At 51.8% G+C, this 21,594-nt stretch overlaps 1 protein-coding gene across 1 annotated transcript; it reads left to right on the plus strand.

The window, feature by feature from the left end:
- Positions 1-781: 781 nt before the first annotated feature.
- LOC307071681 (neuronal acetylcholine receptor subunit alpha-7-like) lies at positions 782-6,360 on the plus strand (the record flags this gene model as incomplete). The annotated part of the gene is given in 11 exon segments (XM_079730739.1): positions 782-955; positions 957-1,083; positions 2,344-2,483; positions 2,798-2,842; positions 2,941-3,050; positions 3,274-3,353; positions 3,474-3,641; positions 4,216-4,410; positions 5,023-5,109; positions 5,248-5,357; positions 5,449-6,360. Coding segments are annotated over 11 exon segments (2,097 nt in total). The 5' UTR covers positions 782-832.
- Positions 6,361-21,594: the final 15,234 nt, after the last annotated feature.

Raw genomic sequence — 21,594 nt, forward strand, 5'->3', positions numbered from 1 at the left:
TGTCTAGTCTCAAGAACGATTTGTTTTTCCGGTTTCATGTAATAGCCAACGAACTTCTGAGGGGCGTTTCCTGAACGCTCTTATTTCGGAAGAAGGGGAGGTCTACGAAAAGATACAAGAGTTTCGGAACCTCCGAGCCGTTTAGAAGGCGGAATTAATGTGTGGGGCGCCCGTTTTGTTTACTCCGCTGGAGTGATGTCACATGTCAGCACATGTCCTCTGGTTTGATCTTTGACTCTGACTGGTTTGATCTTTGATCTTTGGGAATGTCGTAGGATATTTTGCAAAACATTGATTGTCATTGATTTACAACGATATCTGATGTAAATTATGGTTGATGTTGAAATTTTGGGGGAAAAAAACACGGTGTTTTGATCGCTTCAGATTTTTTAAGGCTCCTTTGGTAAATTCTCGATGACCAAGTTGCATTTTCAATATAACGCCTGTTCATATGGATTGAGAGGCGCACTGCACTGTTGTGTCCAGCAGGGGGCGGCAGCGCGCAGTTAATCCGCCGAGGTCAACCAAGAACATGACAGCAATTTATTCATCAAATAAAAAATATATTTATATCACAAACAGAGAACACGTGAAGAATGATTGGATGAGGTTTCATACGTAGTTGTACCAGTGCACTAATTACTCAAAGGCTTATAATTGTTCCTACGTCATCCTACGTATATTTAATAAAGCAAGCAATTTGTTTGCTTGATTGAGGTTCTTAATTAAATGTATCCTAAGATTAAAAGAAGAAAAATCGTTGGAGATTAACTACTTGGCAGAACGTGTTAAAAACAATGTATTAGTGAGAAAAAATAAATGGATAATTTTCATGCAGACATGTTTCGCTGTTAAAAAATCGAACTTTCCTCTCGGTTCCACCCCGTGTCGTTTCTGCCTCCTCATTCTTTACCGCCTCCTCTCCATCCCTGATACCTCCGCTGTTTTCTTTTTGTTTTTTTCCCTCCCTCTCCCTCGCCTCTTCCTTCGTATCTCCTCCCCTTTTATCCATTGCTGTAGGGAAGTCCAGTATGAGGCAGGCTCCGGATCTCTGGCTCCTTACACTTGCAGCACTGCTCCAGGGTGAGTGAATATTGTTCACGCTTTAAGTGACAATGTGCTTGTCGTAAGGGAGAATGTGCCTGCAAGTTCTTATAAATGTGTTTTTGGTACATGGACATTAATGACCTACTTATGCACTGGGTTGCAGTTTGCATAATGTTACTCTAAATAATGTGTCAATCTGAAATATAACCTGCACGTCTATGCATGATGGATAGAAATATGCACAGATAATAGATACTACATAATACACTGTATTAATATAGTAAAATTACACACATGTTTGTTTACTGTATCACGACAGTAAACATACATATGCTGCTGCTCAAAATGTGTCATTCACTGACCATAGTTAAAATCTGTTTTTTTTTGTAGTGTTGTGTTGTTGCAGGGGCTGTATAGGAATTGTGTGGTCACTCGTACAGTCATATAATATTCACAGGGTTTTCAGGGGTATTATATAGATGATACAGAGCAAGACATACATTCTACCAATCATCAATGGTGGAATAAAAGCAAGGGAGTAGCATACTGTTGCCGTTTTACTCAGTGTGTGTCATTGTTAAGCCTTGCATACTCCTGCATGGAATGAGTGTGTGCTTTAAGGGCTACAGAGAGACTGTGTTGGCGATCCATCCAGGATGTAGTGACGAGGAATCCCTTCACTGGCCTAGCTCACCTCGTGCTATGTCCTGGCACGCCAGTCTGTCTATGAAGAAGAGGATTCTTCAGTAGTCATTGCACAATTAAAAGTACTATAAACCAAATGAGATCTCTGTATTCAACCCACCAGCACTAGGAGCACGTTTGGACACTGATCTCTGCCCATATCGTGTCACATCCTCCTGCTACTTTGAACATGTTGTGCCTTCATGCCCTGGGGTTTTCATGTCGTCATTTAAATACACAAGTATTTTAGTTGTTATCATACCATGAACATCATACTACTTGCCTGGTGGATTTTTCTTTATTTTACCTGCTTCGGTTTTTGCAATTGCTAGATATGTTACTCATTGTAATCACCTTGCTCTGCCACGCCTCTTCATCACCCCTAAACGCTCATGGTTCTTTGGTTTTAACAGCCTCTCTTTTGCTCGGCCATCTGGTGCCTTCAGGTTCTCTTTGCAGGGAACTGACTGGCAGCGAGGTGGATGCAGGGATCATGGGTTGTCACTGTAGAATAAATGCTGCACATTCTCTCTCTCTCTCTCTCTCTCTCTCTCTCTCTCTCATCTCTCTCTCCCCCTCTCTCTCTCTCTCTCTCTCTCAATCAATCGACAGTGTCAAAGCAGGGCCCTCACCAGAGGAATCTGTTGAGGGAGCTTCTGAGGGACTACAATCCCATGGAGCGGCCGGTGGCCAATGACTCCAACCCACTCATCGTGAAGTTCTCCTTCATCCTGATGCAGGTTATGGATGTGGTATGGATCCTAGACTCATCCCGGGTCACCTCAATGCCGCACATCGGATAACTTAACCATAAGGGGCTTTGAATCCTCTCTGCATACACAGGTTTCCTGAAGGAATCCCTGCACAACCGCTACCTGCTCATCCATGACATGTAGATTGAAATGACATGCCCGCTAAAAGCAGACATGTTTAGACTAGGCTATCTTGAAACCGAAGATCCTTAAATTGTAGCTCTAATAGTGATTATATTAAACAGTATTCCTCCATATATACATACAACTGCATGTCCTAGTACAAAATGATGAAGTCTATCAAATGTTTTTAGGATGAGAAGAACCAGATTTTGACCACAAATGCCTGGCTGCAAATGGTAAGTATGTAAGCATGTACTTGTCAAGAGGTCTTCATGGTGGATCTTGTATGGGGGTGTCTTTGATCTGACCCCATTATTGTGATTGGATTATACAGCAATGGTATGACCACTACCTCCAGTGGAACCAGTCTGAGTATCCTGGAGTCAAGAACCTTCGCTTTTCTTCTGACCAGGTCTGGACCCCCGACATCCTGATGTACAACAGGTACACACACACACACACACACACGCACACGCACACGCACACACACACACATACACACACACCTAGGCTAACATGTACACGTACATGCACATAGATAAACAAAGACCAACACACACACACACACACACACACACACACACAAATACACACACACACACACACACACACACATCATGAAACATCCCCCTCTCCTTCCCTTTACCCATCCCCCCCTCCTCTGCAGTGCTCACGATAAATTTGACGCCTCCTTCAAGACCAATGTGTTGGTGAACTCCAGTGGCTTCTGTGAGTTCCTGCCTCCAGGTATGGCTGTCTGCACACTTAAACATCGCTTAACGTGTCATCAGACACACACAGGACTGTGTAACGTCCCGTTGTGTGATGTATTATCAGGTGTTTCGGTTTTCCCTGCCTGTCCCACAGGGATCTTCGTCAGCACGTGTTCCGTGGACGTGACCTGGTTTCCGTTCGACATCCAGCGCTGCGAGATGAAGTTCGGCTCGTGGACCTTTGACGGCTGGCACCTGGACATGCAGATGAAGGAGGCCGACATCTCAGGCTTCATGCCCAACGGGGAGTGGGACCTGCTGGGTAAGAGACGCCACCTTCACCTCCCAGAGGGTTGACAGACTTGGCTGTTATCCGTAGCCTTTTCAGTCCGTGTAATGACAATACCTCAATGTGCATAGACAGATCATACCTTGCCATTCTATTTCAAACCAGCTATCATGAGACACATAACCAGCGACTGGATCATCAATATAACCTATATATCTCTCATAGGAATCTCTCTTTCTGTTTTTTTTATTATTTATTTTTATTATTACTATGTTTATTTATATTATTTTACTTTCCGTTTCTTGCTTTCTCTTTCACATTAGCTGGTTTATAATGAAACCACTAATGCAGAACCTGTGGCCTTTCTTTCATCCACTACACTATCCTGTTGTTTTTATACCTTCCATTTCCAGGTCTCCTTTACTCTCTTCATGTCTCTCCCACTGCTCTCTCTCTCTCTCCCTCCCTGTCTCCCCCTGCTCTCTTTCTCTCCCTCCCTGTCTCCCCTGCTCTCTCTCTCTCCCTTCCTGTCTCCCCTGCTCTCTCTCTCTCTCTCTCTCTCTCTCTCTCTCTTCCCCTGCTCTCTCTCTCCTTCCCTGTCTCCCAGAGGTACCCGGGACTCGTAACGAGAACTTCTACGACTGCTGTGCGGCGCCCTACCCGGACGTGACCTTTGTGGTGACCCTGAGGAGGCGGACCCTGTACTACGCCCTCAACCTGCTCATCCCCTGTGTGCTGCTCTCCTCCATGACCCTGCTTGGGTTCCTGCTGCCTGCCAACTCCGGGGAGAAGATCAGCCTGGGTGAGAAGCAGCACCACAATCTCCATGGGGTCCTTTGGTTTCTTTTATTATGAATTGCAACAAAAAACGGAGCATGAACATCCATTGTAGGCAAGGCAACTTTAGTTATATAGCACTTTTCATACACGAGGCAAAGTGCTTCACATACAAATATTGTCAAACAATAAAATGAAATAATAAAATAAAATAGACATATAAAAGAAAACAAAGGCAAAGTTTAAAATTGCAATGTATTTAAGATTTTACAGAAAGTTAAAGCAAACATAACAGTCTTCGGCCTTGTTTTAAATGTGGTCAGGGTTGGGGCAAGTCTTAAAGTTTATTCCAGCTAAATGTGTAGCATGATATAGGGCTGCCAAACTGGACAGAGTAGCTTTTGGAATCATAGCACAAGTAGAATGAGTAGAGTCATTTTCTTATGAGTGGTAGACCGAGTGCATCATAGTTACATCAGAGATTAGTCAGAGTGTGTTTAAATCATGAAGAGTTTATTTAAATTCATGATTTGTACACCTATTGCAATGCTGAAAACTGTGCTTGTCGATATGAAAGTGTCCTCTAGAGTGTTTTCCCTTATGTATTTGAATGCTGTCTGTGTGTGTTTCCCCTCAGGCATCACCGTTCTCCTCTCCCTGACTGTCTTCATGCTGATGGTGGCTGAGATAATGCCTGCTACCTCCGATTCAGTTCCCCTCATCGGTCAGTCTTTGTTGTTGCTGCGTGCTGAATTGATGCTGCTGCTGCAGCTGTGCTAATCTATAATAGAGTATGGACAGTGACCTTGTTGAGTCAAAAGCTATCCTCCTTCCTTCCTCCCCATCTCCTCCCCTGCTGCAGGCCAGTACTTTGTCAGCACCATGGTGATCGTAGGAATGTCCGTCGTGGCGACCGTCTTCGTGCTTTGCTTCAACCATCACGACCCCAACAGCGGGGACATGCCCAAGTGGGTGAGTGAGTCTGCCTTGTTTGAGTGTGCGTTGTTGTTGATCTATGGGTGTTGTGTACTCGTCTTCAGCTGGCCTTGTACTCTGTGTTCAGGCGCAGTTGGTTCTGCTCCAGTGGGTTCCCTGGTTCCTGCGCATGAAGCGGCCGGGTGAGACGGCGGACCTCCCTCCACCCATTCCCACTCACGTCAGCTCCCAGGTCAAGGGCCTGTCCTCGCCCACCACCACCGCCACCACCGCCACCACCCCCAACCCGGCCCCCACCATCTTCCCGCAGACCCTCAGCTTCCTGCAGGCCCGGCTGGCCCAGCTGAGCCCCCCGAGCCACCCCCCGCCCCCCGGCCGGCCCAGCACCCAGCAGGCCGCCCAGAGAGACGTCAGCCCCAGCTCCCAGCCACCGCAGCCCAACGGACACCTGCCCTACATGGGCTTCCAGCCATACCCCGCCCCCGCAGAGCCTGAGCCAGAGCTGAGGAATTGCAGCATCAGCCGGGGGAGGGCTGCTACTGGGGAAGGAGACGCCATGGGAGGGAGAGGAGGAGGAGGAGGAGGAGGAGGAGGAGGAGAAGGAGAAGGTGGTGGAGCGAATGGAGACACACCACCAACCCTTCACCACCACCCCCACCACCCAGTCCCCCCGGGGTTCGAGGGCTCCTTACACCTGCCCCCCGTGTCCCCCCCCTTCGAGTCCTCCATTTGCCCCGGGGGCTGCCTGGAGGTGGGAGGTGAGGGGAGCATTGGGGGGATGCACGGCCAGTGCTGCGCGCTCCAGCCAGACTCTGTGGACGGACAGCTGCAGGCCCTGCTGGAGGAGGTGCGCTACATCGTGGAGCACATCCGGGAGCAGGACCGGCAGCTGAGTGTGGCGGAACAATGGCAGTTTGCCTCAGCTGTCATCGACCGCCTGTGCTTCATCGGGTTCAGCGTGTTCAACGTCATCTGCACCATATCCATCCTCATGGCCGCGCCCAACTTTGCAGAAGCAGCATCCAAAGACTTTCTGTGAGCCGTAACTGTTGCCGAGACAAGTCTGTGGAGAGATGACACACGGGATGGGAGGGGGTTTGAAGAAGGGCTAAAGGAATGCTAATCAATAAAATACAAAAGCACACACGCTTTTACTGACACTGACCTCATAACTGCACATGTTCATTTTTCACAGACATGGGAAGCACTGTGCCACAGTTAGAAAGACCTTGGAAAACACAGAGAATTGCGGAGGTTTTTAAAGTTCCGTTTAGTCTCACACGTACTGTATATCTTTGTGTGTGTACTGTGTTAAAAACATTGAAGTCATTTTAAATGGTTGATTGTTATATGCATGACATGGTACCATCACAAGGGCAATCTGTGCAATTCCTGTTGCCTGATATGAATACATCGTATACAGCCATGCATTCAGCATTTTTGCACATTTCTCAGTTCTCACCGAAACCATTTTATTCAACATCCATGGGTTGAATTTTTAATTTAACAGTAGAAGAAGCTCCATGTGTTATTATAAGACCCTGCTAAAAAGGTACTGAGGACTAGAATAACCAGGTCCACCAAAAGAGAGCCAACTGTATGTGATTTGCTTACATGCCTTGTTGACAAAAGCTGGTTTTGTTTCAGAAACTCCTACGTTTTGGTATTTATCACCCTGACCTCTGCCTTATGTCCTTCATGCTGCAGCAGTTACTGCTGATTATTTCATAGATATTTGAGCAGTAGGTTTATTTGGGGCTTGAAGGACAAATTATCTAGAAGACTGGTTTTACCTGGGCCATTTCTACTGTTCTTACCTTCTTACCTTCGTTTGTTACATTTCAAAATGTATTGTGTAGCAATTTTAATGCAGCATTTATTTGCAGAATTACTGTGCAGCCAACAATCTTTTTTTAGTTTTTGTTGTTAGTGTTGAAGCATGAAATCTGTCAATCACAGGTTGTACAATGTTCTTTTATTTTTTATATATTATTTTATGTGGAAACATTATAGCTGATTAACCTATTATGTTGATGAAAAACATGCTTCTATTCAATTCAGGGTTTTGATTCATAAAGTAAAAGAGTATATTGCCTTCAGATTGATTGCTGTGAAGGGATGGTCGTTCAACACATGGTTAACAATTAAAGAAAACAAATGCATATACTGTTTAAAATAATGTAACGAATAAAACACAAAAGCCCACTTTAAGCCACACCTCCACGACCTCATCCCCGATTCCTGGAAGGTCAGTCCTGTAAAACATGTGGTAACCGACAGCGCTAAAAACATGCCGCTATAAAGGATGCGGGTGTGATGCAGTGGAGGACGGAGCAGGAGGATTGAGAGAGAGAGAGAGGGAGAGAAGGAAAGAAATAATGGGTCTGAGACGGAGGGAGAGGAATGCAGAGGGTACGAGATGAAGACAGAGAAACAAGGAAAGGCAGAGTCGCTGCAGTGCAGAACAGCATCCGACGGCCGGGGAGGGGGAGGGGAAGATTCGCTGACAGAGCAAACGCCAACCAATAAAGTTTTTTGACTGATTGGTCATTACTGGGGGTGTGGGTGGTGGAGGGGGCGTGACCCCCCTCCTTCTCCTCCTTCTCTTCCCCCTTCTCCTCGTATGAGATGCAGGGGCTGCCAGACCGTTTTGTGGTTCAGCCTCTTATCTGCAGTATTGGAACATCTATTTTGTCTTGCAAGAGGTTTTGGATATTGAGCCAGCCTCTAAAGCATGTCCTTCTAAATGATGCACTTGTAGGCTTTTGTGAACGAAATTGCTTACTACTTTGAAATCTGTTTTGATTTGCAGTGATTGCTGTTTTTAACATAATGAATAGAGCAGGGTTTGGCAGTGACCTATACACATACTGTTCTACACCGTCCATACCCAAATCGTGTCATTCCTCATTGCACTATGTGTGCCAACTCTATCTGTCTGACTCCTGGGCATGAATCTCTGTACCCCAACTGCTAAGGAGTAGGGTGTATTTGTTTTGTTTTAACAGGGGAACAACGGACAGAGGTTCCTTTGATTTCAAGAGGTGAACACAGCCGGGCTGCACTGCCTTCCACAGTGTACACACACGCACTCTTTACATAATCTGCATACACATACACATTCTGTGAAGACTTGCAAAACATTGACTGTTTCCACACATGCGCACGCACACACACACACACTCTCATCTAAAGTGAGGACACTGCTGCAGATCTCTCTCTCTCTCTCTCTCTCTCTCTCTCTCTCTCTCTCTCTCTCTCTCTCTAAAGACACACATCATTGGCTGGGAGAGTAGTTGATTTGCTGTACGCCCTGTAGTACGGTTGCTCATGTGGAGAAAAAAAAGGGACAGAGTGAGAGCAGTGCAAAGTGGCCAAAAGAGGATTCTCAATCCTCTGAATCAATTACACTGATGGGAGGAGGAATAGTTGCACAAAAGGAATCAACCATCAACCAAAACAAAAAATATATACTATGTGTATATATATATTGTGGCAACCCCGGTCGTCAGCGGCTGGGATTCCCAATAAAGATTGCTCAAGTCAGGTGTCGAAACAAGGGTTTTATTTCTGAACCGCTCAGGAGAATAAGGAAAATCATAAAATGCCTAAGGCTACTTCCACTATTGGGAAAAGAGGTGTGGGTTCTCCGGCCAGGTCCGTCTTTGTTTTCCGGCGTGAATGTCGCTCCCGGCGCCCTTCGGTTATATCTACGGGAAAGCGTTCCAACGTTAGGGCGATATAGTCCGTCAGTCTCGTCTGGTCGCGTGCCTGTCTCGCCTACGCGTCTCCTCCCTTTGACTGCTGTGTGCTTGGCGTTTAATACCCCTCTGCCGCCACCTTCCCCCAGGTGATCTCAATCCCCATGATTGTCTGTGACTGCTTAATTGGTGAGCGGTTACAGCCATGTTGAAGGGGCTGTATCTCCCTTGGACTACTTGTCCGTGGAGGGGGCGCTGTTCAGAGAGTTGGCGAGTTTCCTCCAGGTCCGCCGGCGCGGGGTTGCCAAATACCCCCACCCTCAGCAGCAAGCTGGGGGTTCCTCTGGTAAGACCTAGGCCCGTCCTGGTCGATAGACCACCTGGAAGTGGTAGTCTTGTAGGGCCAGGAACCAGCACGTCAGACTGGCGTTGGTGTCTTTGGCCGTCGCCATCCATTTCAGGGGGGCGTGGTGATGAGGGTAAAGTTATGTCTGAGGAGATAATAACGTTTCTCCAGGGCCCACCTGATCGCCAGCACCTCCTTCTCTACAGTTGAGTACGCCCTCTCGCTGGCCAGGAGTTTCCGGCTGATGAAGGTTACCGGATGCTCCTCTCCTGACCGGACCTGGGACAGAACAGCTCCCAGTCCCACCTCAGACGCGTCAGTCTGGACCACGAAGGGGAGATTAAAGTCGGGGGTGATTAGCAGTGGCTCGGTGCATAGGGCTTGTCGTAGGCCCGAGAAGGAGTCCTCGATCTCGTCTGTCCAGGCCACTCGGTTGGGTAGAGCCCTCCGTGTCAGCTCATGGAGGGGGCTGGCCAGTATTGCAAAGTTGGGGATGAATCGTTGGTAGTAGCCAACGAGTCCCAGAAACGACTTCACTTGCAAACTTACAAACGCAAACTTTCTTGGTTTGCGGTCTGGGCCAGGTCTGGATGGTCTGAACCTTTCCATCTTGGGGTTTTACACTGCCCCTCCCTACTCGATAGCCCAGATAAGAGGCCTCTTCCAGGCCCAGATGGCACTTTTTAGGGTTGGCTGTGAGGCCGGCTGTTCGGAGCGCTCTCAAAATGGCTCGGAGGTGGTGCAGATGTAGGGCCCAGATGCTGCTATGTATCACGATGTCATCGATGTATGTGGCAGCGTACTTTCTGTGGGGCCGTAGGACCCGGTCCATCATCCTCTGGAAGGTCGCGGGCGCTCCATGCACCCCGAACGGAAGGACGGTATATTGGTAGAGCCCGTCGGGTGTGGCGAACGCCGTCTTCTCCCGGGCCCTCTGGTTGAGGGGGACCTGCCAATATCCCTTGGTAAGGTCAAGGGTGGATATGAACCTGGCCGGACCAAGTCGCTCTATCAATTCATCCACCCGGGGCATTCAGTTTGCGGAAGTCGTTGCAAAACCTATAAGTCCCGTCTGGCTTGGGTACCAGGGCTGGACCAAGCGCTGTGGGACTCCTCGATGACCCCCATCTGCAGCATGCTGGCAACCTCTGCCCTGATGGCGGCGCGGCGTGCCTCTGGAACCCTGTAGGTGCGAAGCCGGACTCTGACTCCCGGTTCTGTCCGGATGTCGTGGCTGGTGATGGTAGTCCTCCCGGGTCGCTCTGAGAATACATCGAGATGCTGGATCACCATCTCCCGCATGTCCTGGGTTTGGCTCGGTCTCAGCAACTCCCCCACTGGAACCTCGAGAATGTGTAGATGAGCGGACAGTGTCAGGAGAGCCGGATCCCGGGGGCCAGTCAGTGGTTGCCATCGTTTTAGCAGGTTGATGTGGTACAACTGGACGGACTTGCGTCTTCCTGGTTGTCAGACCCGATAATTGACGTCGCCGACCAAGTCGATGGTTTCATATGGCCCTTGCCGTTTAGCCAGGAACTTGCACTCGGAGGTCGGTACAAACGAGGACCTGGTCACCTTGGTTGAAGGTGCGCATTTGGGCTCCCCGGTTGTACACCCGGGCCTGGGCTTGTTGGGCTTGTCTGAAGTGTTCCTGGACCAGGGGCCAGATCTGTGCCATCTGGCCTCGCACCTGCTCCACGTGCTCGATGACGGTGCGGTGTGGGGAGAGTTGATTCTCCTAGGCGTCCCTGGCGATGTCGAGTAGCCCTCTCGGTCATCTGCCGTAGAGTAACTCAAAGGGAGAGAAGCCAGTGGAAGCCTGGGGTACTTCCCGGATAGCGAATAATACGTGTGGAAGTAGCTGGTCCCAGTTTTTTCCGGCCACTTCCATCACTTTTTTCAACATGTTTTTTAAGGTCTGATTGAACCTCTCCACAAGACCGTCGGTCTGGGGGTGGTAGACGGATGTCCGGAGGTGGTGGACCTGCAACATGCTGAGTAGGTCTTTTATTACTATAGATATAAAACAGGTGCCTTGGTCTGTCAGAATCTCCCTTACTATCCCCACCCTGCTAAATAGAAGCATCAATTCCTTTGCCACTGCCTTGGCCGTGGCAGCGTGGAGAGGAACTGCCTCCGGGTAGCACGTTGCGTAGTCAACCATGACTAGTATGTAGCGGTGACCTCGGCTCGTCCTGGGAAGGGGGCCTACAATATCTAGCGCTAGTCTATCGAATGGGACTTCTATCAGTGGCATGGGGATGAAGGGATTCCGTACTGTGGGTCTCGGGGCGGTGCATTGACAATCGGGGCAGGCTCGGCAGTAGTCCTCGACGTCCCTTTTCACCCCGGGCCAATAAAACCTATTCAGGATCCTATCCCTCATTTTATCGATCCCCAGATGAGCCCCCAAGGAGGTGCTTGTGGGCCATATACAGAATTTTGCTCATATATGCCCTTGGCACTACCAATTGTTCCGTCGCCTCTCCTCTCCTCTGCACTACCCTATACAGTAATCCCCCCCGTGTGCTGAAGAGTGGGTAGTGCCGGCCACTCACCGAGTCCCTGGATACGCCCTCGTGGACCTGCACGTGTCCCCAGGTATGTTTAAGAGCGTCGTCCTCCAGTTGGGCGGTGGCAAACTGTCCACCCCTGTCCGTACGTCCCTCGACGGCGAGGGGGAAGTCAGAGATATCGATGAGGTCTGGGCTCTCTCTCTCCTCCGGTGAGGGAGTCTGTTCAGAGGCAGTCATCGTGTCTGGGGTCCCCCGGGGAATGGAGTCCGTGGACGAGGCGTGGGGTTGGCGTCGGAGTCGGACTGAGATGGCGGTGGTTGGGCTGCCATGTAGAAGGGCCGGCTACGCAACAGACGTGGTCTTATCCGGAGACGTCGGGGTTGGGGTGTCCGGAGCTCAGCCTCTAACAGTCTTCCAAAGATGGGACAGTTCCGTCCAATTAAAAGAGGCATGGGGAGGTTCGGTATCACCCCGGCCTGAACCGTGAAGGTTCCCTTCGGGGTTTATACTGTAATGCGGTTTGTGGGATAGGTCTCTGTTTGGCTGTGGATGCAGCCCACCTCAACCTCATGTCCGAGGGTTCCGTCTGTCAGTCCGGGTTGGATCAGGGTAACCACGCTCCCTGAGTCGAGGAGGGCGTGGGTGTCGTGCCGCCCCACCCATACCGGCAGGCTTGGGGATACCGTTTTCTCTTGGGACACGCAGGTAGTACGGAGGCAGGCTCCTCCTCTCCGATCTGACATACTGGCGGTGGGCATTGTGACGTCCCCTGCTCCGGGATAGTGGCGCACAAGGTGGCCCCTCTGGCCGCAGGTGCAGCACCTCCATTCGTCCCTCAGAGTCGGAGGGGCGAGGCTTCTGCGGTCCGCGGTGGTCTGTGCCGGGTAAGCTGGGGTACGGAACGGTGGTGCGTGGTAACGTGTGGCCTCCTTCGCCTGTCCGCGTCGCTCGACCCGCGTCTCGCCTCCTCTGGAAGGTGGATCTGTTCCTCCGCATAGCCGCTGTGTTACTTGGTGGTTTTCTAGCAGCTCGATGAGGTCATTCACTGTTCGGGGTTGGTTCCCTGAGGCCCAGCCGTTGGCTCCGGGAGGCAGAGATTGGATGCATCGATCTATTACGAGCCGGTCCAGCCAAGGGGGTCCATCTCCTTCAACGAGCCATCGGCTAGGTGGATGAGGTGTGAGATCTGGCTTCTCACTGAGCCGAGCGGGTCATATGTCCAATCATGGTAACGTTGCGCCTGGGCCGGGAGACTGTGTCCATAGTGGGCCAGGATGGCCCACTTGAGCGTGGGATAATGCCCCGCCTGAAGTGGAGGAAGATTCCGGTAGGCCCGTTGGGCTTCCCTGGTCAGGGAAGCCCAACGGGACACTGGGAAAACTGATATGTGCATGGAAATGCAGAATTAATTAACCAAAGACCAAGCATAGCAATAAGCTTTAAGGGTAGACGGCGCTAGAGCTTTTGCCATGAAGATACGAGCGGAGTCTAACAGCGAATTTAAGCCTAATCCAACCGGAGTTCGTGGAAGGGTGGGCAGAGTATTGGGTCCGTCTTCGCTGCGGGGCATAGGCGTCTGAATTCCTGGGGATGGAAACGAGAGAGAGAATCAGCTAGAACATTGTAGTGACCGGGTACATGCTCAGCATTTACAATGAAATTGAGAGTAACGGACTGCCATGTTAAACGTCTGAGCAGAGACATAATGGTAGAGCATGCAGCAACGCTTTTTGTTAATAATTGCCACCACTGCTTCGTTATCGCAGAACATGGTTATGCGTTTACGGCGCCATGCTTGCCCCCACAGAACGCTAGCAGCCACAATTGGGTAAAGTTCGAACAACGCAGATGAGTCGGACCCGAGGGCGAATGTGCGAAATTCGGCTGGCCACCTTTCGGCAAGCCATTGACCTTGGAAAAAAACCCGAACCCGACCGAGGGTGCTCTATCAGTAAATAGTTTGAGAGAGTCGGATGATTCGGGCATGTCATTATAGAAGAAAGATATACCGTTCCAATGAGCAAGAAGGAACGACCAGAATTTAAGATCAGACCTGCAGCCTTCGTTGAGGTATATTGTATCGTTCAGTTTTGGGACCGAATGGGCAAGCGTTAGGAGGCGAGAGATGAACGAGCGGCCTTGCGGTATGATGCAATGGCGAAATTGAGGTGGCCTAGGAGGGAGAGCATTTCGCTTTTAGTAACTCCAGCGGTAGTTTGAAATGAATCTGAAAAAGATCTGATTCTCTTGTGGTACCCGCTCCCCGATGTCTCGGGGTCAAGGATAGATCACAATGCGAAGTCGGGGGTTAAGCCACACAAGGCGTTTATTATCACGTTCCTTCAAGACGGAACCCACAAGTACTCTATATAGGGTCTCCGAGAGCCTCTATTCTGTTGGGGTCTCCAGCTCTTCCCCTCGTGTCCCCTCTCCCGTCCTGGTGTCCCTTTTAAAATGGCTCCTGGGCTTTTTCCTCTCTCCGGCCAGGTGTCCCCTATCTCGCTGATTGGGGGGAGAGAAGTGATGCTCTCTGTCGCCGGTTAGTGGGTGACGGCGGTATACCACCGCTGATACTCGGACCTGCCCGGGCTGAGGTTTAAGGGGCGGGATGCCACACTCCTCCACCGCTTGCTCAGGCCTCTGGTAGACGGTGAACCCACCCAGGCAGGTATCCCGACGTGACAGGGCGTCGGCGTTGGCGTGCTCCCTGCCCGGTCGGTGGTCCACCTTGAAGCGGAAGGCCTGGAGGGCCAAGAACCATCGCATCACCCGGGCGTTCGTGTCCTTGGCACCGGCCATCCACTTCAGGGGGGCGTGGTCGGTGACCAGGGTGAACTCCCTCCCTAGGAGATAATACCTGAGTTTATCCAGGCTCCACTTGATGGCCAGGCCCTCCTTCTCTACCGTTGAGTAGTTTCGCTCGTTGGGTAGTAGTTTTCGGCTGATGTACATGATGGGGTGTTCCTCTCCGGCCCGGACCTGGGACAGGACTCCCCCAGCCCCACCTCAGAGAAATCCGTGTGCACTATCAGGGGGAAAGCAAAGTCGGGGGTGACCACTGGCTCCGAGCACAGGGCCTCGCGGAGCGTCCCGAAGGCCTGGTTGGCTGCCTCGGACCAGGTGATCCGGTCCAGCAGGGCCTTCCGGATCAGGTCGTTCAGTGGGCTGGCCAGTGTGGCAAACCCGGGTATAAACCGCTGTTAATACCCGACTAGTCCTAAGAACGACTTCACCTGCTTTTTGGTGCGGGGTTGGGGCCAGATGGCGGCCACCTTGCTCTCTTGTGGCTGAACGGTTCCCCGCCCTACCTGGTACCCCAGGTACGCCGTCTCCTCCAGCCCGGGACGACATTTGGCCGGTTGGCGGTGAGGCCCGCCTTCCACAACTCCCCCAGCACCGCCCTCAGCTGGCGGACGTGGACATCCCAGCTGTGGCTGTAGATGATGATATCATATATGTAGGCCGCTGCGTAGGCCTGGTGGGGCCTCAGGAGCTGGTCCATCATGCGCTGGAAGGTGGCCGGAGAGCCATGTACTCTGAAGGGGAGGACAGTGTACTGCTACAAGCCCCCTGGAGTTGAGAACGCCGTCTTCTCCCGGGCAGCCCGGGTCAACGGTACCTGCCAATACCCCTTGGTCAGGTCCAAGGTCGTGAGGTAACGGACAGGACCAAGGCGTTCGATTAGCTCGTCCACCCGAGGCATGGGGTAGGCGTCAAACTCGGACGCCTCGTTCAGCCTCCAGAAGTCATTACAGAAGCGATAGGTCCCATCTGGCTTTGATGCGAGGACTACCGGGCTGGACCAGGCACTGCGCGACTCCTCGATGACCCCGAGCTGCCGCATCTGGCGTACCTCGGCCTGTATGGCCTCCCTCCGGGCCTCCGGGATCCTATAGGGGTGGACTCTCACCTTCACTCCCGGCGCTGTCCGGATATCATGATGGGCGATCGTGGTCCTCCCTGGAAGCTCAGAAAACACGTCCCGGTGCTGCATGACAATCTCGTCAAGGTTGTGCTTCTGGGCCGGGCTGAGGTCCTCCCCCACCGGGACCTCCGGGATCTCGCGTCGGGCCGCCAGCGCCAGGGGAGCAGGGTCAGGGGGTCCCCCCCCCCCTCTCCACTGCTTCAAAATGTTAATGTGGTATATTTGGGTAGGCTTTTGCCTCCCTGGTTGTCTAACCCGGTAATTTACCTCCCCCGCACGTTCAACCACCTCATAAGGTCCCTGCCACTTGGCAAGGAACCTACATTCCGCCGTGGGGACCTGGACCAGGACCAGGTCACCAGGCTGGAAGGTTCGCAGCTGGGCTCCCCGGTTGTAGACCCTCGCCTGGGCATGCTGGGCTTGCCGGAGGTGTTCCCGGATGATGGACCACACCAGGGCCATGCGGTCCCTCACCTGTTCCACATGGTCCAGGGTGGTGAGGTGGGGGGACGGCTGGCTCTCCTATGCCTCCTTGGCTATGTCCAGGATGCCGCGGGGCCTTCGTTCATACAGCAGCTCGAAGGGGGAGAATCTGGTGGACGCCTGGGGGACCTCCTGTACGGCAAACAATACATGTGGTAACAGCTGGTCCCAGTCCTTACCGTCCAGGTCCATGGCCTTTTTCAGCATCTGCTTTAGGGTTTTGTTGAACCGCTCCACCAGGCCATCTGTCTGGGGATGGTAGACTAATGTCCGGAGCTGCTTAACCTGCAGGAGTCTAAGTACTTCTTTCATTACGCGGGACATGAAGCAGGAGCCCTGATCAGTTAGCACCTCTTTTGCTATCCCTACCCGGCTAAATAGTAGCATTAGCTCCCGTGCGACCGCCTTCGCGGTGGCTGCGCGCAGGGGTAGAGCCTCGGGGTACCGGGTGGCGTAGTCCACCAGTACCAGGATGTATCGTGTCCCTGGCTGGTCTTGGGAAGGGGCCCCACAATGTCCAGTGCTATACGGTCAAAGGAAGTTTCTATGATCGGCATGGAGACAAGGGGGTTTCTGACTGTGACCCAAGGCGCTACCCTCTGGCAGTCTGGACACCCCTGACAGTGACGCTCGACATCCCTCTTTACCCCCGGCCAATAGAATCTCGCGAGGACCCGTTCCCGGGTCTTGTCCATGCCCAGATGGGCTCCCAGGAGGTGGGCCATGAACAGCACCTTGCTGACGTACGCTCGGGGCACCACTAACTGTTCCCTTACTCCCCCCTCTCCTGCCACTACTCTGTATAGTAGTCCCCCCTTAGTGCTAAAGTGTGGGTGCGGCAGGTGACTCACCGAGTCCCGGGTCTGTCCGTCGTGGACCAAAACGTGGCTCCAGGCATGTTTCAGGGCCTCGTCTTGGAGCTGGGCGGTGGCGAACTGGCCGGGTCAGGTCGAGCCTTCCCCCCTCCCCGGTAAGAAGTATGAGAACTCGGTGAGGGGGGAACTCTCCAGCTCCTCCGGGGGATTGGGTTGCTTGGGCCACGTGAGTAGCGGGCGATGTGGCCGGGCTGGCCGCACTCGTAGCACCGCCTCCCCTCGCGACTCTCCTGGTTCACGATCAGTGGGTCGGGGGTGGGGGCCGAGGCCCCGGTCGTGGGTCCCCGTCGGTCTCGGCGGATTTCAACGGGTCGTGTGGTGGTTCCGGTACTGGCGCTCAGGTGCTGGGCCACATTTCAGTTCTCCAGCTGTCTGACCAGGTCATCCACTGTGTCGGGATGGTGGTGGGCCAGTACCCGTCGGGCGCCCGGCGGGAGCTGTCGGATGGTATGGTCTATTAGCACCCTGTCGATAGGGCTGGGTCCTTCTCCAGTCGCTAGCCACCTCTTCACCAACCGACCGTGCTGGGCGATCTGCGTCCGTACAGCGCCCCGGACGTCGAATCGCCAGTCGTGGAAGCGTTGAGCGCGGGCCACGAGGTTATGACCGTAGTAGGCCAGGATCGCCTGCTTGAGGGCGGGGTACTGTCGGGCGGTCTCCGCCGGTAGGTCTTGGCTCGTCTGCTGGGTGGGACCGGTGAGGAACGGTGCCACGATATGGGCCCACTGCTCCTCTGGCCAGTTCTCCCTCTGGGCGGTCCGCTCGAAGACTTCCAGGTATGCCTCCACGTCGTTGTCGGGCCCAAGCTTGGTGAGCCGGCTGGTTGGGGCGGTGGTCAGGGCGGCACGGACGGCGTGTTGGGTGAGCCGCAGTACGGCTTCGCGGAGCAGGGCAATGCTCTCCGTGGTCTCCCGCTGTTGTTGCTGGACGGCCGTAGCTGCGGTTCCGTCTGGGTTCTGCATGCCGGATTGGTGTTGTAGTGGGGTCCTTCAGGCTGCCTGCATTCTCCACCATATGTGGTACCCGCTCCCCGATGTCTCGGGGTCAAGGATAGATCACACTGCGAAGTCGGGGGTTAAGCCACACACAGCATTTATTATCACGTTCCTTCAAGACGGAGAACACAAGTACTCTATATAGGGTCTCCGAGAGCCTCTATTCCATTGGGGTCTCCAGCTGTTCCCCTATGTCACTCGTGTCCCCTCTCCCGTCCTGTTAAAATGGCTCCTGGGCTTTTTCCTCCCTCCGGCCAGGTGTCCCCTATCTCGCTGATTGGGAGGAGAGAAGTGATGCTCTCTGTCGCCGGTTAGTGGGTGGCGGCGGTATACTCCGTCCACCACTGATCCTCGGACCCGCCCGGGCCGAGGTTTAAGGGGCGGGATGCCACACTCTGTAATTTCTCGTCGGGGAGGGATGCTTGCATGCTATCGGAGTCCAAGCGAATCCCTAGGAATTCGATTGAGGTAAGTGGGCCTTCCATTTTCTCTTCGGATAGGGGGACACCAATTTCACGGAATACTCCCTTTAGAGTGTCCAGAACGCTGGTTTGATTTGATGGAAAGTCAATTAGCAAGAAATCGTCCAGCAAATGTAAAACAAATGGCAACCGACATACGTTTAACATGATCCAGCACAATGCCTCGGATAACAAATTAAAGAGGTGGGGACTGCTCCTACACCCAGAAAATGGTGCTGGTGGGATACATTCGTTGACGCTAGCGATGGTGTCAGAGTGAGGAGAGGACATGTCGAAAATAAGACGTTTTTTCCCTGAATATGTCCGAGTAGCGACGCCGAGAGAGACGCCGCTGATACGGAAAAAAGAGAAGGGGGGAGAACTAAATGGGCCAATAACGTATTTTTTATGGACCTCTTTAGCCAGAAGAGCAGACACTATTTATGGTTCAGCCAGAGCTGACTGGAGATTTTTTGTCACGTATCTAGTGGACAGCGGAGAAAGGACTCCCACTCAAAACTCCTGTGAAAGGCCTGTGATGAGGTGGTCTACGAAATAGGGGTTGGGGTGAGATGAGAGAAATGATGATAATGAAGGAATGTTAATTGGGGTAGATGGATGAGATTTTAGAATCTCTTGAAGGGAGGGGACCTCCCTCGGTTTGCTGGCCTTTGACGGTGGGGGCAGGTGGATTTCGGGTGCAGGTCCTTGCAAATACTGCAGATGTGGGAGAATCTACAGTTATTATAAGAACAGACGGATTCATTGAAATTATTGCAAATACTCCTCCCATTAAATAGAACAATAGGGCGGCCGAGGCGATCGCCAATTTGGCTTGCATGTTCACCACCCTGGACGGGAAACGGAACTGGAGAGATAGTAGCGTTCTTTGGACATAACACTGTTGTGTGCCCGTGAGAACTACATATGGTGTATGATAGCGACTTGAGGCCACCGAAATGGCAGAGCAGGAGCTCGGTGTCCGTGATAGACCAGTCTATTCTAGTGTTGAACATGGTTATGCATTGGGCTGACTTGGCAGAGAATGCTTTGTGATATTCATAAAATAAAGTTCCCCCATAGCGCTGGTTGAGGTCAGCGATGATAGCCAGGTAAGCGTCAAGTTCGATCATCCCCTCAGGATAAACTTGGCACATGATGTCTCTATAAATAGCAAAAGTAATAACAAACTCGCCAAAAGATAAATTACACGTTAGTCTGGGATTTGTAGTTTTTAAAAGAACAGACACATCACCACAATCGACCCATTGGCACTCTATGGCAGGGGAAGGTAACAGTAAACCTGCAAGATTGACATCTTTACCCTGGAGTATATTGTTTTTAGTTAGATGGGAAACGGTTGAGATGGTTGAGGATACCAAGGACCGGGATGATCGACGTTCTTCCTCGCACGCTTGGCCGGACAAGAAGTGGTAGGCCGAATAGCACTCCTCTTACCGGGTTGTTTATTTTTGGCCGCGGCTGTGACGGCAGCGGCAGCAGTGGCAGCGGCAGCTGTATCCGGAGTGGACAGTAGAGAGAGGGGTACATGATGGGGGTTCCCCAGCGCTGTGTCTGCGATCTGCAGGATTTCACCCCTCGATAAGCCAACTTCCACCGGGACGCCTTGTTGGTCTAGGAGTTCGAGGAGTTTTTTGGTTGGCCATGACGCCCAAGAAGCTGTAATTGGATCTTAATTGGATCCTTGAACTTCGGCGCGATGTAGTAGGAGATGGAGGGATAACATCCTCGTCGGAGTCGGAGAACACAAACTCCAGGTGAGTACTTAGAGACATAGTGAGCTGCTGAGAAGATCGAGATTGGCAAGCAATGAACGAAAAACCTAAGCAGCAAAGAACATAGGTTAGACTACTCTTTATAATGCAGGTGTAGGCAGGTGATTGGTGATTGGTAATTGGCAAACTGGTGTGTGTGATTTGAGTCCTCCTGGTAGAACTTGTGCTAAAGCTTACATTTCTGGCCGCTCAGGAGAATAAGGAAAATCATAAAATAACTAAAGCTACTTCCACTATGGGGAAAAGAGGTGTGGGTTCTCCGGCCAGGTCCGTCTTGGTGTCCGGCATGAATGTCGCTCCCAGCGCCCTTGGTTATTCCTACGGGAAAGTGTTCCAAACGTTAGGGCGATATAGTCCACTGGTCTGGTCTGGTCTGGTCTGGTCTGGTCTGGTCTGGTCTGGTCTGGTCTGGTCTGGTCTGGGCTGGTCTGGGCTGGTCTGGGCTGGTCTGGTCTGGTCTGGTCTCGCCTACGCGTCTCCTCCCTTTGACTGCTGTGTGCTCGGCCTTTAATACCCCTCTGCCGCCACCTACCCCCAGGTGATCTCAATCCCCATGACTGTCTGTGACTGCTTAATTGGCGGTTACAGCCGTGTTGAAGGGGATGTATCCCCTTGGACTACTTGTCCGTAGTGGGGGCACTGTTCAGAGAGTTGGTGAGTTTCCTCCAGGTCCGCCGGCGCGGGGTTGCCACAATATATTACAAATCAAGGTAATCATTTACCAATATTCCAGGGCACATTAGATTATGTGATCACATTAGCCCATTGGGAACAAAAGAATCGTTCTCATGGATTCATAATAACTTTTTATGCATTATCAAGCTGGTTTCCACCATGTCCACATTTAATATATTTGTTCCTCCAATTTCCCGCACGCTCCAGAGCTGATGGCCACACATCCGTACGCCGATAGCAATTCATTACTTGGAGTGGGAATTCTGATCGGTGGGTCGATATGGAAAAAGCTATTCTATCTAATGGATAATTGCCTCCCAAATCCCATTAGGAGACTCTGGGAGTTAGGGAGCAGAGAGCAATAGGGTGGCCAGAAAAAAGGAGAGGCAGACTAAAACTGTGGTGTTTTGTAATAAGGTACCAAAATAAACAGAGCTGTTGCAGAGGTGATTGAGTTTGAATAGTAAGTGAATAGTCTGTGATGCATGATCGATGGATCA

Source organism: Pollachius pollachius (assembly GCF_949987615.1).
Source record: "Pollachius pollachius genome assembly, chromosome: 1".
NCBI lineage: Eukaryota > Metazoa > Chordata > Actinopteri > Gadiformes > Gadidae > Pollachius > Pollachius pollachius.